The 25,104-nt window shown below is 53.0% G+C and overlaps 1 protein-coding gene across 23 annotated transcripts in view; it reads right to left on the bottom strand.

Annotated features, from left to right (window-relative positions):
* The window catches only part of Lrp8 (LDL receptor related protein 8), a 76,740-nt gene that overhangs the window by 33,249 nt on the left and 18,387 nt on the right, over positions 1-25,104 (bottom strand). For all 23 annotated transcript variants that reach the window (XM_076564686.1, XM_076564668.1, XM_076564664.1 and 20 more), the window contains exons 3-4: positions 8,865-8,987; positions 676-804 (exon numbers count right to left, since the gene is read on the bottom strand). In XM_076564686.1, coding sequence (XP_076420801.1) covers positions 676-804; positions 8,865-8,987 — 252 coding nt within the window. The remainder of the gene's footprint in view (positions 1-675; positions 805-8,864; positions 8,988-25,104) is intronic.

Below are 25,104 nucleotides of genomic sequence, written 5' to 3'. Positions count from 1 at the left end.
AGATCATGTGCCCCCTCCCCCGCATGCCCCTGGCCCAAACCTTGCTGGCCTGCTCTCTGAGAAGGAGATTATCCTGTGTTTGAAGTTCAGCCATGTGGAACTGTCCCAATGACCACTTCCATCTGTCCCTGCTGAGGCTGATGGGAATGTCTTCTCTGTATGTGATATGTGCCCCAGTCTGAGATGTCAGCAACAGTCGTCCTTCACACCCCAGGACTCTGTCGGCACATGCCCCATGCCCCATGCCCCGTTCCCGGCACTGCCAGTCCCCCGGCACGAGACATTGCTTTCATGCAGCCCAGTCTTTGGTTCCCCTGCGCTTGCTTGGAGATCGGTAGACTCGTAGAATGGATGAGCAGATGTCAGACATGGTAGAAAGCTGTGTGTTAGACCTGAATTTGAATCTCGGTTCCATCCCTCAGCCTCGGGCACGTTTCCTCCCTTGTCTGAGCCTCAGTTTCCTCACCCGTGAAATGGGGATGGTGGTGGCTATTCATGAGGTGGTCGGGAGGATGAAAGAAGGAAATGGCTCCTAAGTGCCCAGCCGTCTCTAATCTCCTCCTCATTATTCTCCCCTGCCCACCTCCAGGCCCCACAGAGAAACAGGTCCCTTCAAGAGGTCACCACTCCCGAGGGCGCCTGACTGCTCGGCAGACAATGGGATTCTGGACTCACAGGTAGGACAGCCGGCCTCGTCCGCTCCGCCCTCACAGTCCTTCTCGCCATCGCAACGCCATGAGGCAGGCACACACTTGTGGCTGGTGGGTCCACAGCTTAGCTTCTCAGCAGGACACTCTTCCCTGGCTGCAGAGACAGACATCCGGAAGTTCACAGCGGCTTAGCTAAGGGTGACACCGCACCACAGTCCTGGTACTGGGCGTAAGTCCCTAGCAGTCCACAAGGGACTCCTGCTCCATGCCTCTTCATCGGAAGCCATCTTCCTAAATCTGACCCCACCCCACACTGTCCCGCTCTCTCATGGTCTCCTAGTCCAAGACATTCAAATCCCTTTTTTGTTTGTTTGTTTGTTTTTCAAGACAGGGTTTCTCTGTGTAACAGCCCTAGCTATCCTGGAACTCACTCTGTAGACCGGGCTGGCTTCAAACTCACAGAGATCCACCTGCCTCGGCCTCTCCAGTGCTAGGGTTAAAGGCATGTGCCACCACCGCCTCGCTTCAAGTCTTTCTTGATCCAAGCGCCCCCCCCCCCATCTTCCCTTTCAGATCTCACAATATGGAGCTGCCACAGCCTTGCTGTGTTCCAGCCTCGTGCCTTGGGTGAGGTATGCCTAACAGGACCTCGGTTTGCTTCCAGATCATCACCTCCATGATTTGAACCTGTGGCTGGAGGGCTCCCCCAAACCCTAGCAGCAGCAATCTGGAGTCTCTGTAAGATGGGGCCAAGCCCCCCGCTGAGAACAGCCTCTCCACGCAGGGCCCAGCGGGACTGCCAGCTATAATTACTGCAGCTGCAATCAGAGGCTGACTCAATCAGGGGCCTAGAGCCCCGGGGTTGAGTCTCGGTTTGGAAGAATGAGAACCCTATTCAGGACTGGGGGCAGCTCGCTCAGCTCCCCCCACTCCACGTGACCGCTGAGGCAGACACATCTTCGACCTTGTTGGCTGGCTCCCCGCTGCCGTCTACAGTGTGCAGGAGTCCCAGGCTTAGGTCTCTAGATTTGTGCCAGGCACAGTGCTAGACATTTCCATTTCATCTTTAGAATAACCCAGCAGGGTGAGGATTATGTTCCGGCCTCCAGCATGGAAAGTGAGGATGTGGGCTCTGAAGGCTGGCTGCCTGGGTTTGAATCACAGCTCAGTTTATTCAGTGGCCACGTGACCTTGGCCAGAAATACCTCTCTTTGTGTCAACAAAGTGTAATGACACTATGACCTGCTGCATACGATTGTTGTAATGACCAGATTAATGTCTGTAAAGCATTTAGAAGTACATTCATCCTAGGCTCACTACATGTTCCCCATTGTTATTATCCACACATAATGGACGAGACTCTGAGTCTTGTTTATCCAGTCAGTGGATAATATTGAGCACTGCTGGGCTGCTGGGTACGAGACATGATGGTAAGCTCTGAGTTCCAGTCACACACACACACACACACACACACACACACACACACCCCCACACCCACACAGACTGGGAACAGTTTTGAACGTCCAGAAGAGTGACTCATGTCTCACTCTGATCTCTGATCTGTTTCCTCTCATTTTATTTCTGTGGCTGGAATGAGAGGCCACAGAGATGAATAAAAGTGGGCTGAGACAAGGAAAGACACAGAAACGTGGTCTGGGGCAGGTGTCTAAACCAAGGTCCCCGATGACACATGCTATGCCCTGGGGACGAGCACCTTCAACCCCGTGTGGATCCCAGATGTGGGCAGGTTTGGGACACCTGGCATGGAACACCGTCCTGAATCAGGCAGTCCAACGGGAACAGAGAATTCATAGAGTTCACTCTACACCAAGTAACTGTCAGGTAGGGCTCTGGAAAGCACTGACATTCAGTGAGCTTTTAAAATGGCCACTTTTGGGGGCTGGAGAGATGGCTCAGTGGTTAAAAGCACTGGCTGCTCTCCCAGAGGTCCCAAGTTCAATTCCCAGCAATCACATGGTGGCTCACACCATCTATAACGGGATCTGATGCCCTCTTCTGGCCTGCAGGCATACATGCAGGCAGAGCACTCATACCTTAAAAAAATACATAAATACATACAAAAATGAAATGGCCACTTTTGCCAGGAAGTGGTGGCACACGCCTTTAATCCCAGCAGTTGGGAGGCAGAGGCAGGCAGATCTCTGAGTTTGACGTCAGCCTGGTCTACAGAGTGAGTTCCAGGACAGCCAGGGCTATACAGGAAAAACCCTATCTCCAAACATTGCTCCCCCTCCCCCCGAAAAAAAAGGCCACTTTGGGCTGTCATGTGGGGTGGTGAAGGGGGTTGGGCATCTGAAGATAACTTTTGTCACCAGCACTGGAGAACCTTGAGCACTTCTTGGTACTTCAGAACATGAAGCAGCCGGAGCTGACCAGCTGACTCCCAGAAAGTTCTCTAACCAAGAGGCGGGGCTAAGGGGGGGTCTTAGAAGTTCAAGTCCCTGGGCCCCAGGCCATATTGACTGAATCTAGATGTTGAAAGCCAAGGAATTTGCAGTTTTAAAAAGTTTTATATTTTTCTTCGTGTGAATGTGTGTCTGCTACATGTGTGGAGGAGGAAAAGATGACATCGGATCCCTGGGTGCTGGGACCCAAACTCAGACCCTCTGGGAAAGCAGAAAGCATTCTTAATGGCTGAGCCACTGCTCCAGGCCCTGGAACCTGCATTTTAGTAACTCCTCTCAACCCAAGCAGTTCCAGGTCCCCCTGTGTGAGAGCCCCCTGAGGTAACAAGCTGCATATTGAAAAGATATGGCACACCTCATCTCCTTGTAATACCATGGCACCCTAAAAGTGATCCAGGTGTTCAGATGTTTGCAAGCCCCTGAGGAGCAGTGGGGTGGAAAGACAAGGCAAACACTAAGCACTGACCCGGACTCCGAGAACTAAGCCTCACGGGGGAGGTGGACTTTTTTCAGCCATGAAGAACAAAGTTATGTCATTTGCAGGAAAGTGAATGCAATTGGAGATGATCATATTAAACAAATTAAGCTAGACTCAGAAAGACAAATATTGCATGTCTTCCCTCATTTGTGGTTCTAGTTTTATTTGAATATATAAAATTAAGTGTGTATAGACGACATTAAAATAGAAGCAAAATTATCTAGAGGAACAAAGGAGCTAATGGGAGAGGGAAGAATATGCTTAGCACGGTATGTACTTGTGTGAAAGTATCCTTGTAGAACCATGTACATGAACACACACAAAGAAAATTGTATGTAATACAAGTGCTCAAGGTAGACTCCATGCCCTCTCTATCATGAAGGTCCAAGTGGGAAGGCAGCATCTGTGAGGAATGAACCCCACGGACTCCAGTCTGTTGGTGCCCTGTGTGTGTAAGAGGACTGTATGCACTAGGTTTCTGTGATTTACAGTTTACCCAGTCCAGTTCATAGCATTTAGCCAGAACCAACTCAGATGCTCATCATCACCCTTACCCTAACCCTGACGAGCAAGAAGGCTGTGAGTCAGATTCCAGGAGCACCATTCTCAAAGGGACTGTGGCGGTAATGTTTCCTAGGCTGAGTAGGGCAGCAGTCCTAAGGTTCAGAGACATCAAGTGACTCACCCAAACATGCACAGCACATTGAAGACAGAGTCTGGGTTCCTCTGACAAAAGCCCTGTCTTTCTATCAAACCTTTGCAAGGCTGAGAGCCACCCCCAAACTTTCTTCCCCAAAGCCGAGGTGACTGAAACAGCCTCTGGCCAGATGTTCCACCTCCGGAGGCCTGGTCCTGCACCACCCCCCCCAGTGTGGCAGGCAGCCGATTGAACTTTTAATGAATATTTATACAGTTAACAGCATAACCTTTCAACAAGGACAATGATTAAACAATCTGTCTGCTTCCTTTCTTTATAATTAATAAGGCATTTGCTGTGTCCCTAAATAGGCATTTCTAATTACAGGCTCTCAAGGACCCAGCAGTGCCTACGACCAGGTCCCTTCACCCCTAAAGAGTCAAGGCTCCCAGAATGCCAGGAGGCCAAGGAGATCAAGTTGACAAGCATTCCTTGGAGTGGCATTCCAGGGTCCAGAGAGAGGTAGGTGTGTGTCAAATGCCTGTCTCTCCCGCACCCTCACTGCCTGTGCCTCTCTTGTGGTATAGCTCGTCCCCAAAGCTGGGACCCCAGGCTCCAGGTCGGGCCTCTCCACTGAGTACGGCAAGAAGTGCTGATGGCCATCTCCTGGGCAGAGAGGAAAGCCGAGAGAGTGTAAGTTGCTGGCTGTGAGTCTTACGGAGGCAGCTGAGGTGGACTTCCACCCCAGGTCCATGCTATACAGCCACTGCGCAGGAGGAGACTGCTGCTCTCCCCAGCATGGCTGGAGAGGTCAGTGAGGTGCTCAGCTAGCCTTGGCTCAGGTAGGCTGAACAACTTGGCTATCTGCTGTCTATTGTCAGGATCCTTGAAGCCAAGACCTCCAGGCAAGTGGATATGGGTGAAGGAGGCTGGGTTTCAGAGTCAATAGACCTAGGTCCAAATCTCATTTACTAACACTAAGTTCCTTAGGCAAGACATTTATCTTCTATGCTCCCTGGGTCTCCTCTGCTGAAAATGGGGTGGGTAAGTGGTTTGCATGAGGCAGTGTGGGAATCCCTATACTCAAAAGCCTGGAACACACTGGAGCTCAGGAAACACTTGCTCTTGTCCTAATCCCATGCAATGACCATGTAACGTCTGCTGGGGAGGTTGGTCTCACCCCTGGGGAATGCACGGGAGCTCGTATGTCTCATTATGACATGGTCCCCATCTCAGCACAGCCTCTCCCGGAACACAGGCTCCCAAGGGACACCTTTGGCTTGCTGTCCAAGTGTTCGAGACAGAAGCACCAATCTTCACTGCCAGACAACACTGGTGAGGAGCCTGAAACTCCACCCGGAGGGGACTGAAGGCATTCATTAACTTCCTGAGAATCCTGTCCCAGAAACCCAAATCTACAGGTACGTTTGCCGACTCAGAGGTTAATAAATAAAGAAACAAGGATACTGTTTGTTGATAGGACCTGGCGGCTGCTCACTGGTTTGCAGTTTTAGAGACTTGGATGTTAGGGAGAGATGGGGATTGTCTGCTCCAAGAGAACCTGAGACTTGGGCAACCACCAGTGTCCCCTGGCTGGGCCCTGTCGTAGGGAGCACACCTTTGCCCCCTGTCACCCTGAAGGAGCAGACTCCTTCACACCGCATCAGGCAGAAAGGGCGATCTCAGATTTCCAGGCCTGTACTTCCTGATCCATAAGAAGCAGGTGAGCAGAAGTGGGCAGCGAGAGCCCCTTCTGGCTGCCAAGATGCAAGGGGGGGAATCCGCATGCAGTGAGCAGCACCCAGATCTGAGCTCACTCCCCTTGAACCACTCTCCTCTCCCTGCCTGCGCCCCTCCCAGCAGATGCCTGAAGGTGGGTCAATCAAGTGAGCTATAATTAGAACCCAAATGATACTTTCATTAGGCAAATGTTCTAGGCTTTCCCATTGTGACTCTGGTTGTATTTGATGAGTACCTATCCCAGGTCCCTGTGCTTCTCTCACGCACAACCCCCTCCCCCTATACTATTTTAATAGTATGACTCTGGTGTCCTGATAGCCTAATAAACTGTAATATTGGGGCAGAGATTTGAGGTCCAAGAACAATAATAAACAACACGGACACTTACTCCAATACTTGTGTTTTCTCAGCGGAGTCCCACACCCATTATAAGGCAAATACGCCATGCCACTTTACAAAAGGAGAAACCAAGGCTCAGGAAGACTAGGTAACTCACCTGAGGTTTCAAGGCAAAGGGCCTGACCCAACTGAATCAGATCCCAAACCTACTGTACTCATCTATCTATAATCTTTCTGTTGGGGTGAGGAGTAAGGCTCTATCCTGGGAGCTGGCACAGTCCCAGAAACCTGGTAGGCTATGGAGGTTGCTATAGCAACACCAATTAAATGGACAGCGGGTTTTCATTCAGTTGGGAAGCTGTGAGCAAGCCTGCTACCAGTCCTGCTGCCCCAAATTCTGCCTGGCCTTCAAGGTCCTCTCTGGCTGATTCTTCCAGGCAGCCCTCCCTAGTCACATACCCTGTGACCAGTGCTCCGACCAATGCAAAGATTCAGGAAGTAGGGATCCCAGGCTTTGCACCCCACTGGACAAGTGCAGAAAGTGGGTCCTGGACCACTAAGAATTTAGGAATCTTAAAATGAGGAAATCTATGGGATGCTAGGTTGGGACTCATATTTGGAGGAGCAGTGGAAAAAGGCCCTAACAGCAATTGCCTGGGATAATCCACATGGAGTTGGGCCTCTTCAGTCTTGGGTGCTTCCTTGGCTGCTGCTCCCATGAATCAAAAGCCTGAGGAGCCTGTCTTTTGTCACAGGAGAGGCACTTGCCACAAACAGGCTGTATGTCTGTGAGGCAGGTCTACCAAGTTCTTGAGGCCTCCAGCTGCTCAGCTGATACATAGAAGGGCCTTGGAGTCAGGAGGAGTGGGGGGTGTGGGCCCAGCACAGACCATGAGGTAGGAAGGCAGCGAGCACTGGCATTTTGAGGAAGAAAGACAGGGAAATAGGCAGGATGGGAGAGTACCTGGAAGTCACACACCTTTAATTCCAGCACTTGAGATCTCACACCTTTAATCCCAGCACTAGGAAGGAAGTGATATGGCGGAGAAAGGTATATAAGGCATGAGGAGACAGGAACTGAACCTTCTCAGGCTGAGGAGTCCTAGAGGTAAGAGGTGGCAGTGCTTGTTCCTTGGTCTCTCTGATCTTTCAGCATTTACCCCAATATCTGGCTCCAGTTTTTGTTTTGTTTTGTTTTTGTTTTTTGTTTTAATTAAAAGACCATTCTAGAATTCGTGTTACATCTGTAAAAGACCATTTAACATTCGTGCTACACCTCTGTCCCTTCTCAGCTGAGCAGCCAGGGTCAACTGGCCAGCCTGGTCCAGTCTCAGTTTCTTTCTCCATTAGGGATCCACCACCCTCTAGGCTGGCATGAGGATGCCAGTCACAGGCAAGTGTGGCAGGGCTTTGTTCTTTTGGAAGGGCCGGAGAAAGCCCCGGGCTTCCCTCTGCCCACACGCCTCCAGGACAGCATGGAGTGGCATTTGGTGTGGTGAGGAAAGGATGGGGGCCTGCAGTAAAAGTGGGGAGGGCTTGGCAGCTGCCTAGGAAATGAGGGGCCCTTTGTCTGGGGTGGGGGTCTCTCTTGCTCTCCTTTTCTCTTTCTCTCTTGGAAACTGGTAGCTCTGTTGCTAGGAGACAAGGAAACCCAGTTATCATCAGCGGCAGCCTTAGATGGGACTCTGGCCTCTATTGTCCCTGCCTTTACCTCTGGGGCAGATGTTAGTCCCAGAGAGGGGCGTCTGGACCACCCCCCCTTGAGTCCCACCATTCTCCACGTGCTTCCCCCAGCCTTTTGTCTCAGGCTCGCGCTGCTGATGCCTCTGGACCGCTGGGCCCTCCCCCTCCCCTCCTCATCTCCTTTTTAATTTAACAAATGTCACGGAATGACCTGCCAGGTCTAAGTTTGCTTTGAGGATTAGAGCCTAGAGAAGAAATCATGGAGAGACGAGGCTCTGTGTGTGGAAGGCAGTCCTGGAGCACCAGCTCTGCCGCCTCAGCCCTGGTCCCTTCTGTCAGCATCCAGCTCGCCACGAAGAACAAGCCTCCTGTACTCAGCTCACCCAAGACAGAGGAGAGAGCTGGGCCCTCGAAGTCCTGCCTGGGTGGCCATGGACAAATCACTCCAACTCTGAGTTTCTGTGTGCCCCTTTTGACAATTCAGGAAGTGGTAACCTGCCTCTAGAGGCTGCGCTCAAGATGAAAGGGTGGCTGTATTATACAAAGAGCTTAGCGAGGTGTGGCCCCAGTAAATGATTAACAAGCACCAGCTGCCGTTACTGCCGCTGGAATGACAATTACGATCCTCGAGCACAGAGCAGCGGGCCTGGAAGATGAGCCACGGCTACTTCTGAGCAGTATTTGGGGGCCGATTCTAGCTCCTGGTGCTACAGGAACGGAGTCAAACCTACAAGGGAGCCGGGAAGAAAGCCCGGGAAACAGGCACCTAAACCCCCGACTGCTTACCAGGAGCCTCCCACTCCCCAGAGGGCCTGCCTGGCACCGAGCATCCTCTGACTGTCTCACATGAACCCGACACTTGCCAACCCGAAAATGCTGGTGAGGAAACTGAGGTCCAGGGCAAGACTCACAACACGTGGCCTTGGACTCATCAGATCCGTCAGGACACTCCTCCTCGCCATCACACTTCCAGCGCTCCGGGATGCAGTGGCCGTTATCACAGGTAAAGTCACTGTCTGCGCAGGTCCTCTTGGCTGTGGGACAAAGAGAAGAAAGAGCTAAGGATCTGTTGAGCACAGAATGCTTTTCTAAGACAGAGTCAGGCAGCCGACAGGTAGCTGGCTTGTGCTCAGCCTAAAAAGTGTACCCCCAAACCTCCTGCAGGGTCTGTAAGTAGGGAGCTCCAGTCCAGCAAGGCTGGCAGCCACCCCTTCCCCCACACCGCTTCTCAATTCCTCCCTTCAGGCGGTTCTCAGTCTCTTCACCTGCCTATCCCACCACACAACCAGGCCCCGTGGAAGAGCGCCCGGGAGCTTATGATCATGAACCCTAAAAGGAGACAACCATTTTGTGACAATGGACAAGGAAATTGTAGCCCAGAGGGAGCACTCATTGGTCAAGACACCCACACAGGTCCCTGTCCTAGAGCTCTGCAGGAAGACTCCCATCCTTCATCAGGGTTTTGGAACACGCTGGACCTCCTGCCGTCCGTGTGAATTTGAGGACATTATGAACATCTGGATTCCTTTCTCTTGACTATGGACTGGGAGAACGCAAAGGGCTGAAGAAGAGCAAGAAGTTGATGTATGAGGACACGCCATCGGGCCCTGCACAAGGCAGGTGCTTGCTCTCGGTACGGCTACTGCTGTTTGTCTGGGTAGTGATTAGGAGGGAAGGAAATGGGGTGCTATGTGCCCTTACAAGCTGAGATCTCATGGCCGAGTGGGAGCAAGAATATGAATACCAGATCCAGCCCCAAACTAGTTTGCTGCCCCGTGTGCCTAGTTCTGAGAGAAACTGGAGTTTAGGGGTCAGAGTGGAGAAGAAGGCCATGTCCCAAGGTTGCTCTATTATTATTTCTGTGTTGTCCTGGTGCCTGGCACTGACCATAGCTTCAGACAAGGGCAGAACAAGGCAGCTGTCCCAACAGGGAACGTGCAGATGAGCCTGGCTGCCTGCCCACCCTGGAAAGTGTGCAGGAGAGGTGAGAGGACTTGGCCTTTGGTTCCCTGCACCCTCCATGGACTCCAGGGCCTCAAAGAGTCAGGGACTTCTCAACATCACCTGCATTCAGCTTCCATGAGCCCTACCCAGGCTGGGATTGAGGGTTCAGGAGTGATGTCACAGGGAGCCAGCGGGCCGGGTTTGTGTCTTGGTTGTTGTGCTTTGTCGTGTCCTCTCAAGGGAGGGACTTCCCCTTCTCTGCCTTTGGTTTCTTTATAGGGAAAGGGAAAGAGATAAGACACGATCTTTTTTTTAATTTTAATTTTACTTTATGTGCACGGTGTTTTGCCTGCGTGTATGTCTGTGTGAAGATGTTGGATCCCCTGGAACTGGAGTTACAGACAGTTGTGAGCTGTCATGTGGGTGCTGGGAATTGAACCTGAGTCCTCTGGAAGAGCAGCCAGTGCTCTCAGCTGCTGAGCCATCTCGCCAGCCCCCAAGACACAATCTTTTGGGCATAGTAGGTAGTCTCACAGGTCAAGAGGTCCTAGAACTGGCAGGGATAGTGTCCTTAGGGAGCCTGGGCCCTGGGAGTCCTCTGTCTGAATGACAGTAGGACTAAATGTGATGTTAGGGCCATCTGGATACTGCCCCTCTCTAGGGGCTGACAAGTTTCCTCCTTTTTCTTCCCTCTCCAGATTCCCAATTGGCCCCACCCTGATTACTGTTGGTCCTTAGGTACTGTTAATGCCATCACACTCTGCTCAGGCCGTCGTCTGAAATCCCTCTCTCTAAACACTGCTTTTCCATTATAAGCTTGGATGTTTCTTTCTCCAAGAAGCCTTCCCATCACCTCCCGTCTTTGTCAGGGACCTCCTCTGAGTTGCCCTAATCCTCTAAATGATTGTCTGTAGCCTGGTAAACTTGGTACAGATGGTAGATATTTGGGGCTGTAGGCTGCACAGGCTCTGTTCTGCACTTCAGTTTTGCTATTGTGGACAGACAGAAAGCAGGTGGGTGACCAGGGCTGTGTTTCTGTACAAGTTTGTTTTCAAAGAGCAGCAACAGGCTGGTTTGGGCCTGTGCCCTTAAATCTGATGCCCTCTGCTCTGTGTCATCACTGAGTCTGTGGTCTGGTGTGGCTTGCTTTTCTCCTGTCCCTCCACAACAGGTACCATGTCAGATTCCATGTCAGATTCCACACAGGACCCAACTCAGGGCAGACCCCAGGAGGACAGCAAGCCCATTCCTGGCCTCTCTGCTCTTACTCACCCAGGGCAGGGCTCCTTCCCCTTGGGAAGCACAGTTCATGGCCTACGGATTTGTTTGTTTGGTTTGGTTTTCCCATCTTGTGGTCCTCCAGCTGCCTTAGCAGGGTTTGGGGGGAACTGACTGGCTTCTTTGACTCCACTCCATGTTGGCTTTGCTTTTCCATGGCATCCTCATAGTGCATCTGTATTCTGAGGGGTTTTCTTCATGTCTTCCTAAGATAGATACCTCTTTTTCTTTTTTCTTTTTCTCTCTTTCTTTTTCTTTTTTTTTTCTTTCTTTTTTTTTTTTTTGTTTTTTTGTTTTTTTGTTTTTTTGAGACAGGGTTTCTCTGTGTAGTTTTGGTGCCTGTCCTGGATCTTGCTCTGTAGACCAGGCCGGCCTCAAACTCAGAGATCTGCCTGGCTCTGCCTCCTGAGTGCTGGGATTATAGTCGTGGGCCACCACTGCCCAGCAGATGCCTCTTTTTTATTTTTCCAGTTCTCTGTCGGATGTTTTACTCAGGAAACCCTAGGACAAACAGCCTGATATTTCCTCCCTTAACACAGGCAGAGTCCCAGGCAAAGCTGTTAAGGTATACGACCAAGGTCACATGTTAAGTGAGAGGAGATCTGAACCTGTCAAGTTAAAAAACCTGTTCTTCCAACCAGCACAATCCCCAAACAGTGGCACATGTGTCAGAAAAGCCCCCACATAAGTTAAGGAGCCAGTGAGAGCGCCAGTCTCCGATAAACCTCTGCCCTGGGATGTACAGAACAGGGCATCCGGTCCAAAGAGCCCCAGCAAGGGGACAGGCAAGGACAAGACAGCTTGCGTAAGGTGACGCGGGGGCTCTGTCACTAGGCATAGGCCAGCCAGATACCATCCCAGGACCCTTTCTTCCAGGGCATTCTGGGAGTGTAGGGGAGAGCTTGGTCTCTCCCTGTATGCCAAGCCATGGCAGACACTGGGCATGGAAGCTAAATGTCAGAAATGACAGCTTCAGAGATGGCTGGCCCATGGCAGACTGCGGAACAGACGGTTTCAGTGTCTTGGCCAGTTTGATCCTCTTCACCCAGATCTAACCTTGTACCTTTCACCCCAAGTCCCAGGAACACTCACAGCTATCCTGGTAGCTGCTGTTAATCCCCTTTACAGAGGAAACTGAGGCTCTAAAGAGGTGAGTGGGTAGGGGGCAGAAGGAGGACTTCAGGGGTCCGTGTAGCAGCTGCCAGAGGTAAGTAAATCCCTTCCCACTAAGGCTTGCAGCCACCAGGGTATTGGCAGGTAAAGAGTAAAGACTCCTGAGACAGATGCCCCCCAAACCTCAGGGACCTTGTTGCAAGGACTGCCACGCACAGAGGTTCTTGCCCAAAGGTATGCCCTTTCTGTGTGCCCAAAAGTGTATAGCAGAAACCCGGCCTATGGTGATCTGTGTTTGAGTAATGTACCCTGGAGAAACTGAGACAGCATGATAACTTTCAGGTTTGAGACTAGACGAAACCACTTTGAAGGCTCTCTGTTGGACCTCTGAAATCACTTAGAAGGATCTGGCACGGGAGCCTAGGATGAATCCTGGCATGGCCACCTCTTCCCTAGGTGACTGAGAGCAAGTCCCGTCTGTCTTGAAGTCAGTAGGGAGGTGGTTATCTTGTGTAGCACTGCCCCAGGACGAAAGGCAAAAGAGCTCAGTGAATAAGCTCAGCATCCTCAGGTCCCTCCAGTGTAGCCAGGCTAGCTGGGCTCTGCCACAGAAGAGGCCAAGCAGTCGGTCAGGGCCATCACTGCAGGCCATGCCAGACCCTACTCTCCTGGCCTTGGCTTTGGTTCCCAGGGCAATTCCCCAGCTGGGCTCCAGGCTGCGGTCCCCTGTTTCCAGGGATTTATGTCCCTCTGTGCCAGTCTGCCCCTTGGACAATGCCCACCTCTGTGAGTCCCTGTACTCCACACTGCAGGAGTGATACACAGTCATCCAGGGTCTGCGACATCATAATCTGGTGCCATGGCAACAGATGGACTGCTACAAAGGACTTGGGATTCCACAGGGTGGTGAGGAGGGGCCTGCCCCAGGGAAGAGCAGAGGACAGTGGGAAATCCGGGACAAAGGAAGTGAGGGCTACTGCTATTTATACTAGCGCACGCAAAAGAAGCACCCGACAGTTCGCGGTCAAAGGGACGCTCCTGTCACTTGTGGCTGTGTGACCTCATTCAAGATACACTACTTCTCTGAGCCTCACAAAACACTGGGCCGCTACGAGGAACACAGAGGATGGGGGTGCCAGGGATTTGTGAACTAAGAAATCAAAGGAGACGCGGTTGAGGAATGTACAGTCACAGCCCCGGCCCCAGCCAAAGGGTGTGTGATGCGGGCTTGTCAGTCAACACATCTGGGTGGTGCTTCTCCTCAGGAGACGGGGGTGTGGTGCCGACTGGTCCTTCAGCAGCCCTCAGCCCCTGCATGATCTTGTAAATTATTATGATCACTCACCACTCCCACTCACCACCCCCAGAGGCATCCTTCCCAAAACAATGCATTATCCTCAAGCTGTGGATCCCACCCACACACTCCTGTGCACAGATGTGACTTCAAATAATCCAGCTGCTGCTCGTGGCCAAGAGAACGTCCCACCAACCAGAGTTCCCAGATGAGTGTCAACCCAAGGTCACACCGCATGTGCGCATTGAGAGGCTGCACTTGAGCTCAGGTATTGATATCTGGGCCGACTGTGTGGCCAAGAAACCTGAGAGGCCTCTCTAGGCCACTGGAGGAAGGCTGTGCCCAAAGGAGGAGGTGCCTATTGTGAGGATGGGTGGTGGTGGGGAAGGGCATTCTGGGAAGGGCTAACAGGCCCGGACTGGAGGAATCAGTCTGTAAGGGACTGGGTGGGTGGCTGAGGAGGGCAGCAAGGATCACGGAGCCTGTGAGCTCTTCCAGGCTAGCAGCCAGCTTGCTCTGCCTGGCATCAAACTGCCCTTTGGAGGCCCGGTTTGACCTTGCTTTCCTTGAGCTCATCCAGGGACCCACTCAGTGTCTGGCTAAGCACAGAACTGCTTATTCAGCAGCCAGTGAGACCCATGGCTCTGTTTGCTTTGTGATTTGGTAAGGCTATGTAGCATGAACCAGTGGCCCCTAGCAGAGGAAGAGAGTCAGAAAACAGGCCGAGAGCCTGGGTGGCTGTCTGCCCATATCTTTAAGATATACTTTCCCCCATGGAGAATCACGATGCAGTGGCTTACCAAAAAACCCCACAAAAGTCTGCAGCAGATACCTAATTGGTTGTTTCTTCCAGTACATCTAATTTTGTTTAATGAAGAGATTCCCCTTTCTGGATGCCATGTCTGTTTTCCAAGAAAAGAAAGCCCAGTGAGCCATATCTGGGAAACACTATGTGATGCAAGCTCTTGCTCCTATAAGATGAGGTCCCTGGAAGAAAGTCTGGCCACAGGTACCCAGCAGAGAACAGCAGTCATCTCACTGTGGGCCTCTCCTACAAGACCATGAATAGCAGGTGTTCAAAGGGTGACCCAGATGAGCTCAAGGGTTCTCACTGGAGAGACCTAAGTCCTCAGATCAGGGACTGAGGCCAGCCACCTGGGCCAGGGAGATGAGAGATGCCAGGGATGCAGAACCTGTCTTCCCTCTGGTCTCCTGAGCTCGAGAGAGAGAGACAGCAGAGACCAGTAAGTAAGGGGGAGTCCAGCTCAGCACTGCCACTGAGTGACCTGGGTGCCCGCGGAGGGAAGGAGAAACCGAAGACTTAAAGTTTCCACCTCAGGACCTGCCCAGAGCGACTCAGCTGCTTCTGCTTCCTCCCTCGGGCCTAGGCCAGCACCGGCTGGCCTGGCTCTGCCTGCAGCCAGCCCTAAGGCAGCTGGGCCACTTGTACCCTGTTCGGGGAGATGAAAGGGCTGCTCCCCACACAGTTACCCTTCTGCAGAGCTTGCCAGGCCCTGGGGTTGCCAAGACAACTGCTGCCAGCAGAATGGAGATCCGGGGTGGGGGCAGGGGGCGTGCCAGCCCGCCCCTGGCCTACTAACCTGGCAGGCAGATTTAAATGACAGCCCAGGAAGCTACTATTAAACTGTCACCCCAGTCAACAGGACGACAGACTAAGAGTGTTCTCTGGCTGAAGCCACAACACAGCGGGAGCGCGAGGGGGAGGAGACAGTGGCCTGGAGCAGCCTGCACCCCCTTCCAGGAGGCCCCGGCCTGCAGGCTTGTCCACCCACTGCCAGAAACACCCTCGCAGGCTAGGGTGGCTCCTGGAACGGAGCTGCCACACCACACAGCGCAGGGCCTGGCAAGTGTTACTCTTCACACTTAAGCAGAGAAACCCTTTTCCCAAGTGAAACCCCAACACAGAAAACAGGTAAAAAACGGAGCTGCGGGGTGGAAACGGCAAAACGTGGGGAATCCTGTCCCCTGTTTCCCCTCAACAGTCCCGCAGGAACCTTCAGGAAATGCTGGGACTTGGGAGCTACTGTGTGGTTCAGCAGCTCTGGGTTCAGATCCTTACCCCTCCTCAGGCCTGCGACGTTCCCGTGAGCCCCGAGTTTAAAGATCCCATGGGCCTGACATTTCAAACAGCTTCCCTGTGTCTCGGGCACTAACTCTCTCAGGATTCCTAGTTTTAGGGCCTCAGCCTGACTTGCACACCCTAAGCTCCTAGGACTCTAACGGTCACTGCCAGTCAGAGGCGTCAGGAAACAGTGGACGGCATTGACTGCGCCCCTGTTTCCCTGGGTCCAGGCAGCCACACTCTGACAACCCACAGCTCCAGGCTCTCGGTGGTACTGCAGACTCCCTGGAGTCCTAACACACATCAAGAGTGGCATGTAGGCTCAAGCCCTTGGCTCCGTGCTGCCTAGCTGGCCGCAGGACTCAGGCCACCACTATCCATCAGCAGGTGACATTCAAGACATGAGTCCTTTTTCCTCCCACCTGGGGAGAATGAGGAAGACTCCACAGTTGCTGAGGAGGCCAGAGATAAGTGGAGAGATCCTCTCATGGTGGGGATCACTTATGTGACGTCCTCTTTGCTGTTAAGTTGGGAAAAGTTTCCCCTCTCCTGCCCAGTTCACTACAGATTACACATTCTACCCAGGGCACATCAGGAGTCAAACAAAATGTCCCCAAACACGGAGGCAACAAAATGAGGGAGGGAGGGGCCAGGAGGCCAGAGAGGGACCATGTGGGAGACACCTGCAAGGACACCTTCATGGGGGGTAGGGGTGGAACTGGGCCTGGAGTGCCAAGATTGCCTAGTGACCTGTGGCTGTGGCAGACATCACCAATGTTACTCCCTGAGGATTCGGTACCACTGTCTCCCAGTAAAGAGATGGGTCTTCCTGCCATCTCTTAGAGGAAGGTACCATCACCAGGGGATGAGAGTCCCAGAGAGAGACTTGAACAAAACATCACTCAGCAGGGTCTGAGCCAAGACATGAGCCCATACCTCTCTCTCTGACCCAGGCTCTTTCCTCAGTATGCTCAGCCTAGGAACTCCCTCAGAAAATCTCTAGCCCCACATCCCTCACTAGCAAGGTGGACTCTTCTACTCTGGGTCTTAGTTTCCTCATCAGAATCAACTTTTAAAGACTCTGTGACTTAAGACTTTTTGTGCTCCAAGGCCCTCCAAAAGGGTCACCCAGGGCTTCCCTCCCTTCAGATCCAGTACATCCCAGTTGCTCTCGCACACTTGGTCTGGCTGTCACCAGGGAGGTCCAAGCTCTCTCTAGGGTATGTGGGACTCCCAGTCGCCACAGGAAAGATGAGCAGCTCTGAGGGTAGACAACAAAGGCATCTTCTTGTCCCAGTGATTTGTAGAAGCAGGCAGTATTGAGCCAGTGACAGCTGGGGGTGGGGGAGGGGTACGCAGGAGAGCAGTGGATAGGATGGGATCAGCAGGGGTCTTGGGCTGGTGCCTGCCAAGGCCCCAAACCCAATGTCTGCATGGTGCTTGGAGACACAGGTGTACACCTCAGGAACACCATCTCCTAAGGAGCAGATCAGCCCCATCCTGGAATGTGGACTGCCCGCTTGGCACTAGGATTCTAGGTCCCAGGGAAACCGCTAGAAGAAAACTCTAGGCATCCTCAAAGTAGAAGCTTCCAGAGAGCAGGAGGCAAGGTTGGGAAATCCTTTTAGACCAGGGATTCTAGCCCAGGGTCCTGCCTGGCTCCAGCTTCACAATCCCCAATGGGGCAGAGGATACCTGACTTGCCTTAGCCTCCTCTAACCAGGAACCTTCCTACCTAAGCCCAGATAAGCCACCTGAAGCCTCTAAGAGGTCTGTGGTTCTGCCTGTGTGTGCGCGCGCGCACACACACACACACACACACACTGTTCAGGCCTGCCAAGGTCCCTTGCATTTGGGTACTTGTTCTTCCTGCCCTAGGCCTCCTGGTGGGAGGAGGGGCAGCTCTCCTGCAGTTCCGAGGCTCTAGACTGCATTCTAGTCTTACTCTGCCAACATGCTGAGGGACCCTTGAGCAGGCTTCTTTAGGTCCAAGGCCCTACCAGTTGCCAATGGAAAGCCCAGGGTTCCCAGAGCAGAACTTGGCAGCCAGTGTCACGGAAGCCAGGCTACAGGAGCCCAAGGATCCCCGGTGCAAAGGAGTACAGGTGGGAGGTCACCCCTAGGCAGTGGCTGCTCGTGCTGGGAAGAGCCATTGGCTGAGTAGAAGATACATGCTTCACCCATTAGCCCAGGAGCTGGAAGCATCCCTGTGAGCCCAGGGGCTCATTCAACAGCAACATGTGTTCCTGGGAAATCTGCTTCCTGCTGCTGGGCCTGCTGCCTCTGTGAGTGGACCTCGGTACTGGGCTCTCACTTCTTGCTAGTACGTCTAGAGCAGGCAGGACCCAGGAGCCTGTCACCCCCAGATCACATTCGCCATCTAAGGGGTCTCTCTGTTTAAGGTATGGCTCTGAGAAACTGGGGGGCCCTGTGGTAGGGATGCTACTGGCTGAGAGAGAGAGAGAGAGTTAGTTCATGCCACTAGGGATGTGTGGAGGTCTGAGGACAATTGACAGGAGCCAGTTCTCTCCATGTACCATATGGGTCCTGGGGTTTGAACTCAGATCATTAGGCCTGATGGCAAGTACCCTTTCTGACTGAGTCTTCTTGCTGGCCCCTACTGGCTCCACACAAACTATTCCATTAAAAAAGAAAGAGAGGAAGAAAGAAAGAGAGGAAGGAAGGAAGGAAGGAAGGAAGGAAGGAAGAAAGGAAGAAAGAAAGACTACTAAACACATTCCATGAAGCCAGCATTACCCTGATACCAAAGCCAGGTAAGTACACAGAAAACTAGATCCAGTCTCCATGATAAACATAGATGCTTAACCAGAGGATAGGGTTAAATTAACATTGAGCTATCTCCAGCCCCAGCCTGCAGGATCCTGGCTGTGCTCTGGGGCCTCCGCTTTCTCTGTGCCTTGATCTCCTCGTCAGTGGTGATGGGCTGGACAAGATGAGCTTCAAGCTCCCTAACTTTTAGATGCAGTGTTACGTGCCGCTAGGCCTAGGGCAAGGCAGGCAGAAGGAGGAAACTGTGGCTTGGTACCCAGGTTCTCACTGTCTACACTGCTTTGGCTCGAGATATTGGGAGGTGGGTATAATCAGAAAGACTTTCTTTCCCTGCCTGTCCTGCTGACTCTTAAGACCATCAAGGGACTTTTCCATTACCCTGATTCCTGGCCACCTGCTTCCTTCAATCCCTCAATAGTCACAGTCAACCAGAGCCTTCTCACCAGCAACCCTGCCACAGGCAGCTCCACGGGGCCACTCCTCTCTCCCTGGCGAGCCTCTTGCTGTGTTACAGGCAGCAAGCACTAGTGTGATGGTGTCTGGCAGCGCCCCCGCCCGACACACCAGTGGATCCCTGGCCTAGAGTGCCACTCCTCAGGAGGTATTTAATCCCCCACCCCCAGCCTCAGCAGTTGGGATAGGCCAGCTCCAAGGAATGCGGTGGAAGACCTGCCATGCAGTGACACACAGCTATCAATCTGTCAGCACCAGACAGAGAGCCGCTGCACAGCTTCCACCCTGGAAAGACGAAGGACCTCTCCCAGCCAGGACCAGCCTGGGTGAGTCATCGCAGAGGCTCAGCACAGGCTGATACAGGCAGGGCCCACCATCTTCCCCAGCTGGGACCAGGGGATGCACACCCTCATCACTCCGATGCCGTGGAAAAGCTCTTCATGGACTGTGGTGGTGGTGTGTTCCCCAAAATATTGTGCACCCTAATAAACTTATCTGGGGTCAGAGGACAGAACAGACACTAGATACAGAGGCTAGAAAATGGTGGCACTCACACCTTTAATCCTAGCACTCCAGAGATAGAAATTCCTCTGGATCTCTGTGAGTTCAAGGCCACATTGGAAACGGCCAGGCATGGTGATACACGCCTTTAATCCCAGGGAGTGGTAGTAGATAGCAGAAAGGTATATAAGGTGTGAGGACCAGAAACTAGAAGCATTTGGCTGGTTAAGCTTTTAGGTTTTGAGCAGCACAGTTCAGCTGAGACCCATTCTGGATGAGGACTCAGGGGCCTCCAGTCTGAGGAAACAAGACCAGCTGAGGATCCAGCTAGTTGAGGCAGCTGTGGCTTGTTCTGGTTCTCTGATCTTCCAGTTCACCCCAATACCTGGCTCAGGTTTGATTTTATTAATAAGAACTTTTAAGATTCCTGCTACAGTGAACTTCCCTGGGAAATCCACAAAGCCAAGCCCGGGCTGAGGCAATCCTGGGTACTATTTCAGGTTGCACCTGGCTTCTGGGGGTTCACTGGACAAACCCCTTACTCTCCTGTAGTTCAGTTTCCTCCTCCTAAGAGAAAAGAGGCAGTGTGTCCATGAGCCCAATTTAAGGGCCTGCTTCAGGTGCCTAGAGGTGAGATTGGAAGGGACAGGTGGGGGTCCTCTCCAGCTGTGAGGCCAGCATGTCAGCACCAGCTTCCAGAAGGCAGGGCAGGTGTTGGTTAGGGTGGCCAGGTCAGCTGAGCCCAGGGTTCAGGTAGGCGCCCAAAGGATGGAGCCATGGGCCCTGAAGGCAGGAACAGCTGAGGAACTCAGCTCAGAGCTGGGAACCATGGGGGGTTGTTTAGGGGACATGGAGGCTGATGAGTGGGAAACGCAGCTGAGCTCGAAGGAAATGCACTGAGGCAGACTTTCCTACACAGTTTATGCCAAGCCGAGGGAACAAAGACCCCAGAGGAATTGCCACAATCCACAGTGAGACAAGGCAAGGTCTTGATTAGAAGCAAGGGTGGTAGGTTGGGCATGATGGCATACGCCTTTAATCACAGCCCTCAGGAGACAGGTGGGTGGATCTCAAAGCCAGCCGGGGTTACGTAGTAAAACTCCTGTCTTTTTTTTTTTTTTTAAGTAATAGCAGCAGAGGACACTCCCCTCCCCTCTCTGGACCAGTTTTAGGACACGGAGCCAGGCAGTCTCCAAAGTCCCCTTTCTGCAGACAAGCGCAGTACCGGAGAGGAAGGAGCAGGAGAGGGGAGGGCGCCCGAAAAGGAAGACTTCGGGTGCACCTCTGAGAAAGGGTGGCCTGGGTTAGGACAGACCTCTCACTGAGGTCCCACATACATGTTGGCAAATCGCCGGCCTCTTGTGTCCAGTACGACTCTCCAGTCACGGCTGTGCAGGCCACCGTGACCCAGACAAGGTCCCAGGAGGGGGGCTGTACAATTGTCGTCAGTTTTCCTGTCTAGAACATGGGGCTAACAATTCGGGGTGGTGAGACTCCAGGGAGATAAGGATGTTGACATCATGTAGTGGACCAGACAGTCCCACCAAGGCTTTTCCCCATCACCACTTTCCTGCTGGGACTTCAGGGAGAGAGAGCCGGGCTGCCTTCCCTTTGGAATGGCTGAGGGCTCAGGCAGAAAAGAGACAGGTCCCATGAGGTGCTAGATGGAGACCAGGCCACATGGGATGCTACAGTCCAGCAGGACTGGCCTGGAACTTGGGCCTTGGAGGCTACCTGGCCCAATCCTCAACTTTATGAACATGGAAATGATGCTAGAGAAGCTGGGGCCAACCTGAAGTGGCCTTCCTCAGGCCAAGCAATTTCTCCTTCACAAGACCCGACACGAAGAACTAACTGCAGCTGAAGAGATCGATCGGGGACAGTGTGGGGAGACGGCTCGGCGGATAAAGTGTCCGCTGTGCAAGCCTGAGGGCCTGACCTCGTGCCCCTAGTACAAGCATTAAAAAAAAGTCAGAACTCTGAGAGGAGGGAAGGGGGGATGGGTAGAACCCCAGAACTCTCTGGCCAGCCAGTCTAGCCAAATAGGGAACTCTGGGTTCAGTGCCATTCAGTGAGAGACCCGTGCATGTACGTGCACATGTTCACTCTCCCCACCTCACCCCTCTCCTCTCTCTCCTATGTGTCTCAGTCTCTGTCTCTCTGTCTCTGTCTGTCTCTGTCTCTCTCTATCACACACACACACACACACACACACACACACACACACACACACACGAGCCACAGGACCACATATCCAACTCTCCATATCTCAAGACATAAAATTACACTACTAAGGCCCACTAGTTCTGGGTCACTAGTCACAGAAACTTTCCAATGCAGCCATCAGAGACGCTCACTGGCAAACGGCAGAACCCCAGCAACTCCTGTCATGGGATCTAATGCAGGTGCCAGAAGTCAGCAGGCATAGCCACCCCTCCCCCACCACAGGCACAGGAATCCCGTTCCCACTGCTGACATATGGCCAGTCTGTGCAGGCAAGAGGCTGAATGCTGTTCCCCCTGAACAGGGAGGGAAATAAGTTCTCAACGGGAGACCCCCACTTTGTACAAATGGATTCTTCACCCTCCTTGTTCTTTGGCTCTGGTCAGAAAGATTCTCAGGGAAGTGGCAAGGAGCCAAGAGCTGCCACGAAATGACTTTAGCCATCAGACAGGCTCGTAATAGGTTTCGGTGGGAAAAAGGCAGGAGCAGGCGATTCATTCCAACTTGCTATGCGATAAAGAAAATTAAGGCATAATACCGAGGAGGCAGTGGCTGTGTTAACCTGTGTGGAATACCAATGACTTCAAGCTTCTCAAAATTGCTAGAAATAAAAAGAAAACCCAGAGGAGTGTGATTGTGGCCCAAGGCTCATCTGGATTAGGCCTGTTTGTTTGCCCTGGCCCCCTAATGATGGGAATGAGGGAAAATTCCCTGTTACCTGGGAGACAGCTAGGCCAAAACAGGGGGTGGGGTAGGGTGGGGAGGCAGGCCCACGCATAGCCACCGGTCTGCTTGGCAAGAGCTCAGGGTAGAGGGGATCCCCAGGTTCACTCCAGGAGAGCTGGGTGCAGAGACTGCCATGGCCTCCCTTGTCCTGCCCTCTGTGGTCCTCACCTTCAGTCCCACGTGGAGCATCTGGAAGGACCAGCTTCACTCAACTCCTGTCTCAACAAGAGAGTACGTGCCAGGCACCTGCCAGGTACTGATGAAGCCCACAGTTAGGGAAGACCTCAGCGGGGCCTTGCCTCAGAGCACTGGTCCTGGGGGATGGCCCACCCATTCATCTGAAGCCAGCCAGGGGGCAAGGAGCAAAGGTAAAGTTTGTGACCAGGGGCTACAGCAGAGGAGATCTGTAAGAGCTGAGCAGGACACAGGCTGAGGAGGGGAGGAGAGGCAGGCAGGAGGGCCAGATGCCCGGCACAGCCTCCCCGGCACAGCCTCCCCGTGAGTGCCCGGCACAGCCTCCCCGGCACAGCCTCCCCGTGAGTGCCCGGCACAGCCTCCCTGCTCACAGACCTTCTGGACCACACCTCAGTTACGCCACCCTCTCTCAGTGCTCCTTATGGAAGGTGACGACACCACCTGCCCTGGGCCAGCACATTCCCCCGGTAAAACGGCCACGGGGCTTGCATGGAGGTGAAGCAGTCTACCCTACAAGCACCGTCTGTCACTCCAGAACAAATTCATTCCCCTTGGTCTTCCTTTCAAGTGACCAGTTCCTCCTGGCACAGAAGTTTGAGAGAGTCTAGTCTACTGCCTATTGTGGTTTTCCTCCTGCCAGGAGCAGGTTAAGGGACCCAGGGCTTAAATCCTGTCTGTCACTTCACTGGCTGTGTGGCCTCAGGCAGGTTACTTAGTGTGGTATATATCCTTTACTCTTAGATGAGGAACATGGGCTAAGACTTGGTCCTGACAATGGAGTGGTGGCCACCTCATTGCTCCTTAAGGTGTACAGAGCCTGTTACATACAGCTCCTCACTTAGTTTGGTGCTCAGAATTGAACCTAAGGCCTCCCGTATGCTAGGTAAGTGCTTTACCACTGAGCTACATTATTTATTTGTCTATTTATTTTGGAGACAGGGTAGCAGGTCATATTGTTGCTGAGGCTGGCCTTAACTTACTATGTAGCCAAGGATAATCCTGGATTTCTGATCCTCCACTACCATGACTGGTTTATGCCATGCTGGGGATTGAACCCCGGGCCTTGTGTGTGCTAGGCAAACACTCTTCTAACTGAACCACCTCTCCAGTCCTTCCTTAATTCTTACAACTGCCCTATGAGGTTTAGAGTGGGACAAAATGGGCCTCGGTCACACAGCAAACGAGTGGACCTGCTAGGTCCAGTGTTCTCCAGCAGCTCAAGGGGCCTCCTCTAGGGAACGAGAACCCAGGACTGCAGTGGGAGCTCTGAACTTGATCCTGGTCAGTCCTGGGAAGTCAGAGTGGTACTCGGAGGAACCTCTCAGAGCCACCATGAAAATCTGACAGCATAAAAGATGCCTAAGGCACAAACTGCTGGCCAGGGCAATAGGCTAGTGGAGCAGAAAAAGCGTCACACAGGGAGCCCAGGGGTTGGTCCTGTCCCTCCAGCCCGGCTCTGTGCATGGACAGGCCTGGCTTCCCCCATCTGTCAAACAAAGCACAAGGATTCCTGCCCCCTTCCCAATGCCAGCGTATACCTGCCAACCCTATCTCCATCCTGCCTTCTGCCCAGACAGTCTGTGACCACCACCTCTGCCAGGAAGGCTCAAGAGGCCCACTGGGCACATAGCCCAGCCTGTCTCACTCTGCCCCAAGCCAGGCCTGAGACTAGACCACACACAGGGAAGTGTGGTCAAATGGACATGCAGGCCCTCAGGCATGGCACCCGGCACACAAGCATGCAGGCACAGATCTACTCACCCACATTTACACTCATATATGCCCCACATACCAGACATACTGAGACACACATGCCACACTGTGTACATGCTGCAGCACACAGGCCACATACCCACACACACACAGGTGGCTTCCCATGATGCTTGCACACTGCCGAAAAATATGCCGAGATCTGCCTGCCTCTCCTGTGACAGCCAGATGGTGGGATTCTCCCACTGGGCTACCATTTAATGCTCTAATTAATTAAAAAAAAAATCTGGGTACCCAAGGCCTGGATTTGTTCCAAATGTCTCAGGCATGGCCCAGCTAGAGGCCAAGGAAGATGGCGGGACTTAGGGAAGGGGGGCACATCGTACCTAGCAGAGGCCCCACCCCTCACCTTGCTAACAAGGGAGCAGGGGCCATCTGCCCCTCCACCTCAGGATCGGGAACGACTCCACTGTGGCATTCCTGAACTGTCACCTGGCCACAAGGAGCTCTGTGTTTGTAGCGGGGTGGGGAGGTCCCTCAGAGTGCACTGCAATGTGAAGATGTTTGCCAGCACTGAGGTGAGCTGGAGGCCTATGGGCAGATCCGAAGCTGTCTCTGCTGAGTCCTGCGATGTGCAGAGCATGTCTTCTTCCATGGGAGGACACTGCGGAGAATGTGTTCACGCAAAGCAGTCTGCTGTGAAACAGGAGTGAGGCAGAGCCGAGGGACCGGCAAGCCCCCAGCCCTGAGCTTCGGCACTCCAGCGTGGCAGTCAACCGGAAGCAGTCAGCAGACCCCTCACCCTCTACCCCCGCCCCCCCCCCCCCCCCCCCCCCCGCCG

This window comes from Peromyscus maniculatus, chromosome 2, assembly GCF_049852395.1.
Source record: "Peromyscus maniculatus bairdii isolate BWxNUB_F1_BW_parent chromosome 2, HU_Pman_BW_mat_3.1, whole genome shotgun sequence".
NCBI lineage: Eukaryota > Metazoa > Chordata > Mammalia > Rodentia > Cricetidae > Peromyscus > Peromyscus maniculatus.
Note: the sequence above shows the minus strand (reverse complement) of the source record. Positions and strands in the feature narration are given on the sequence as shown.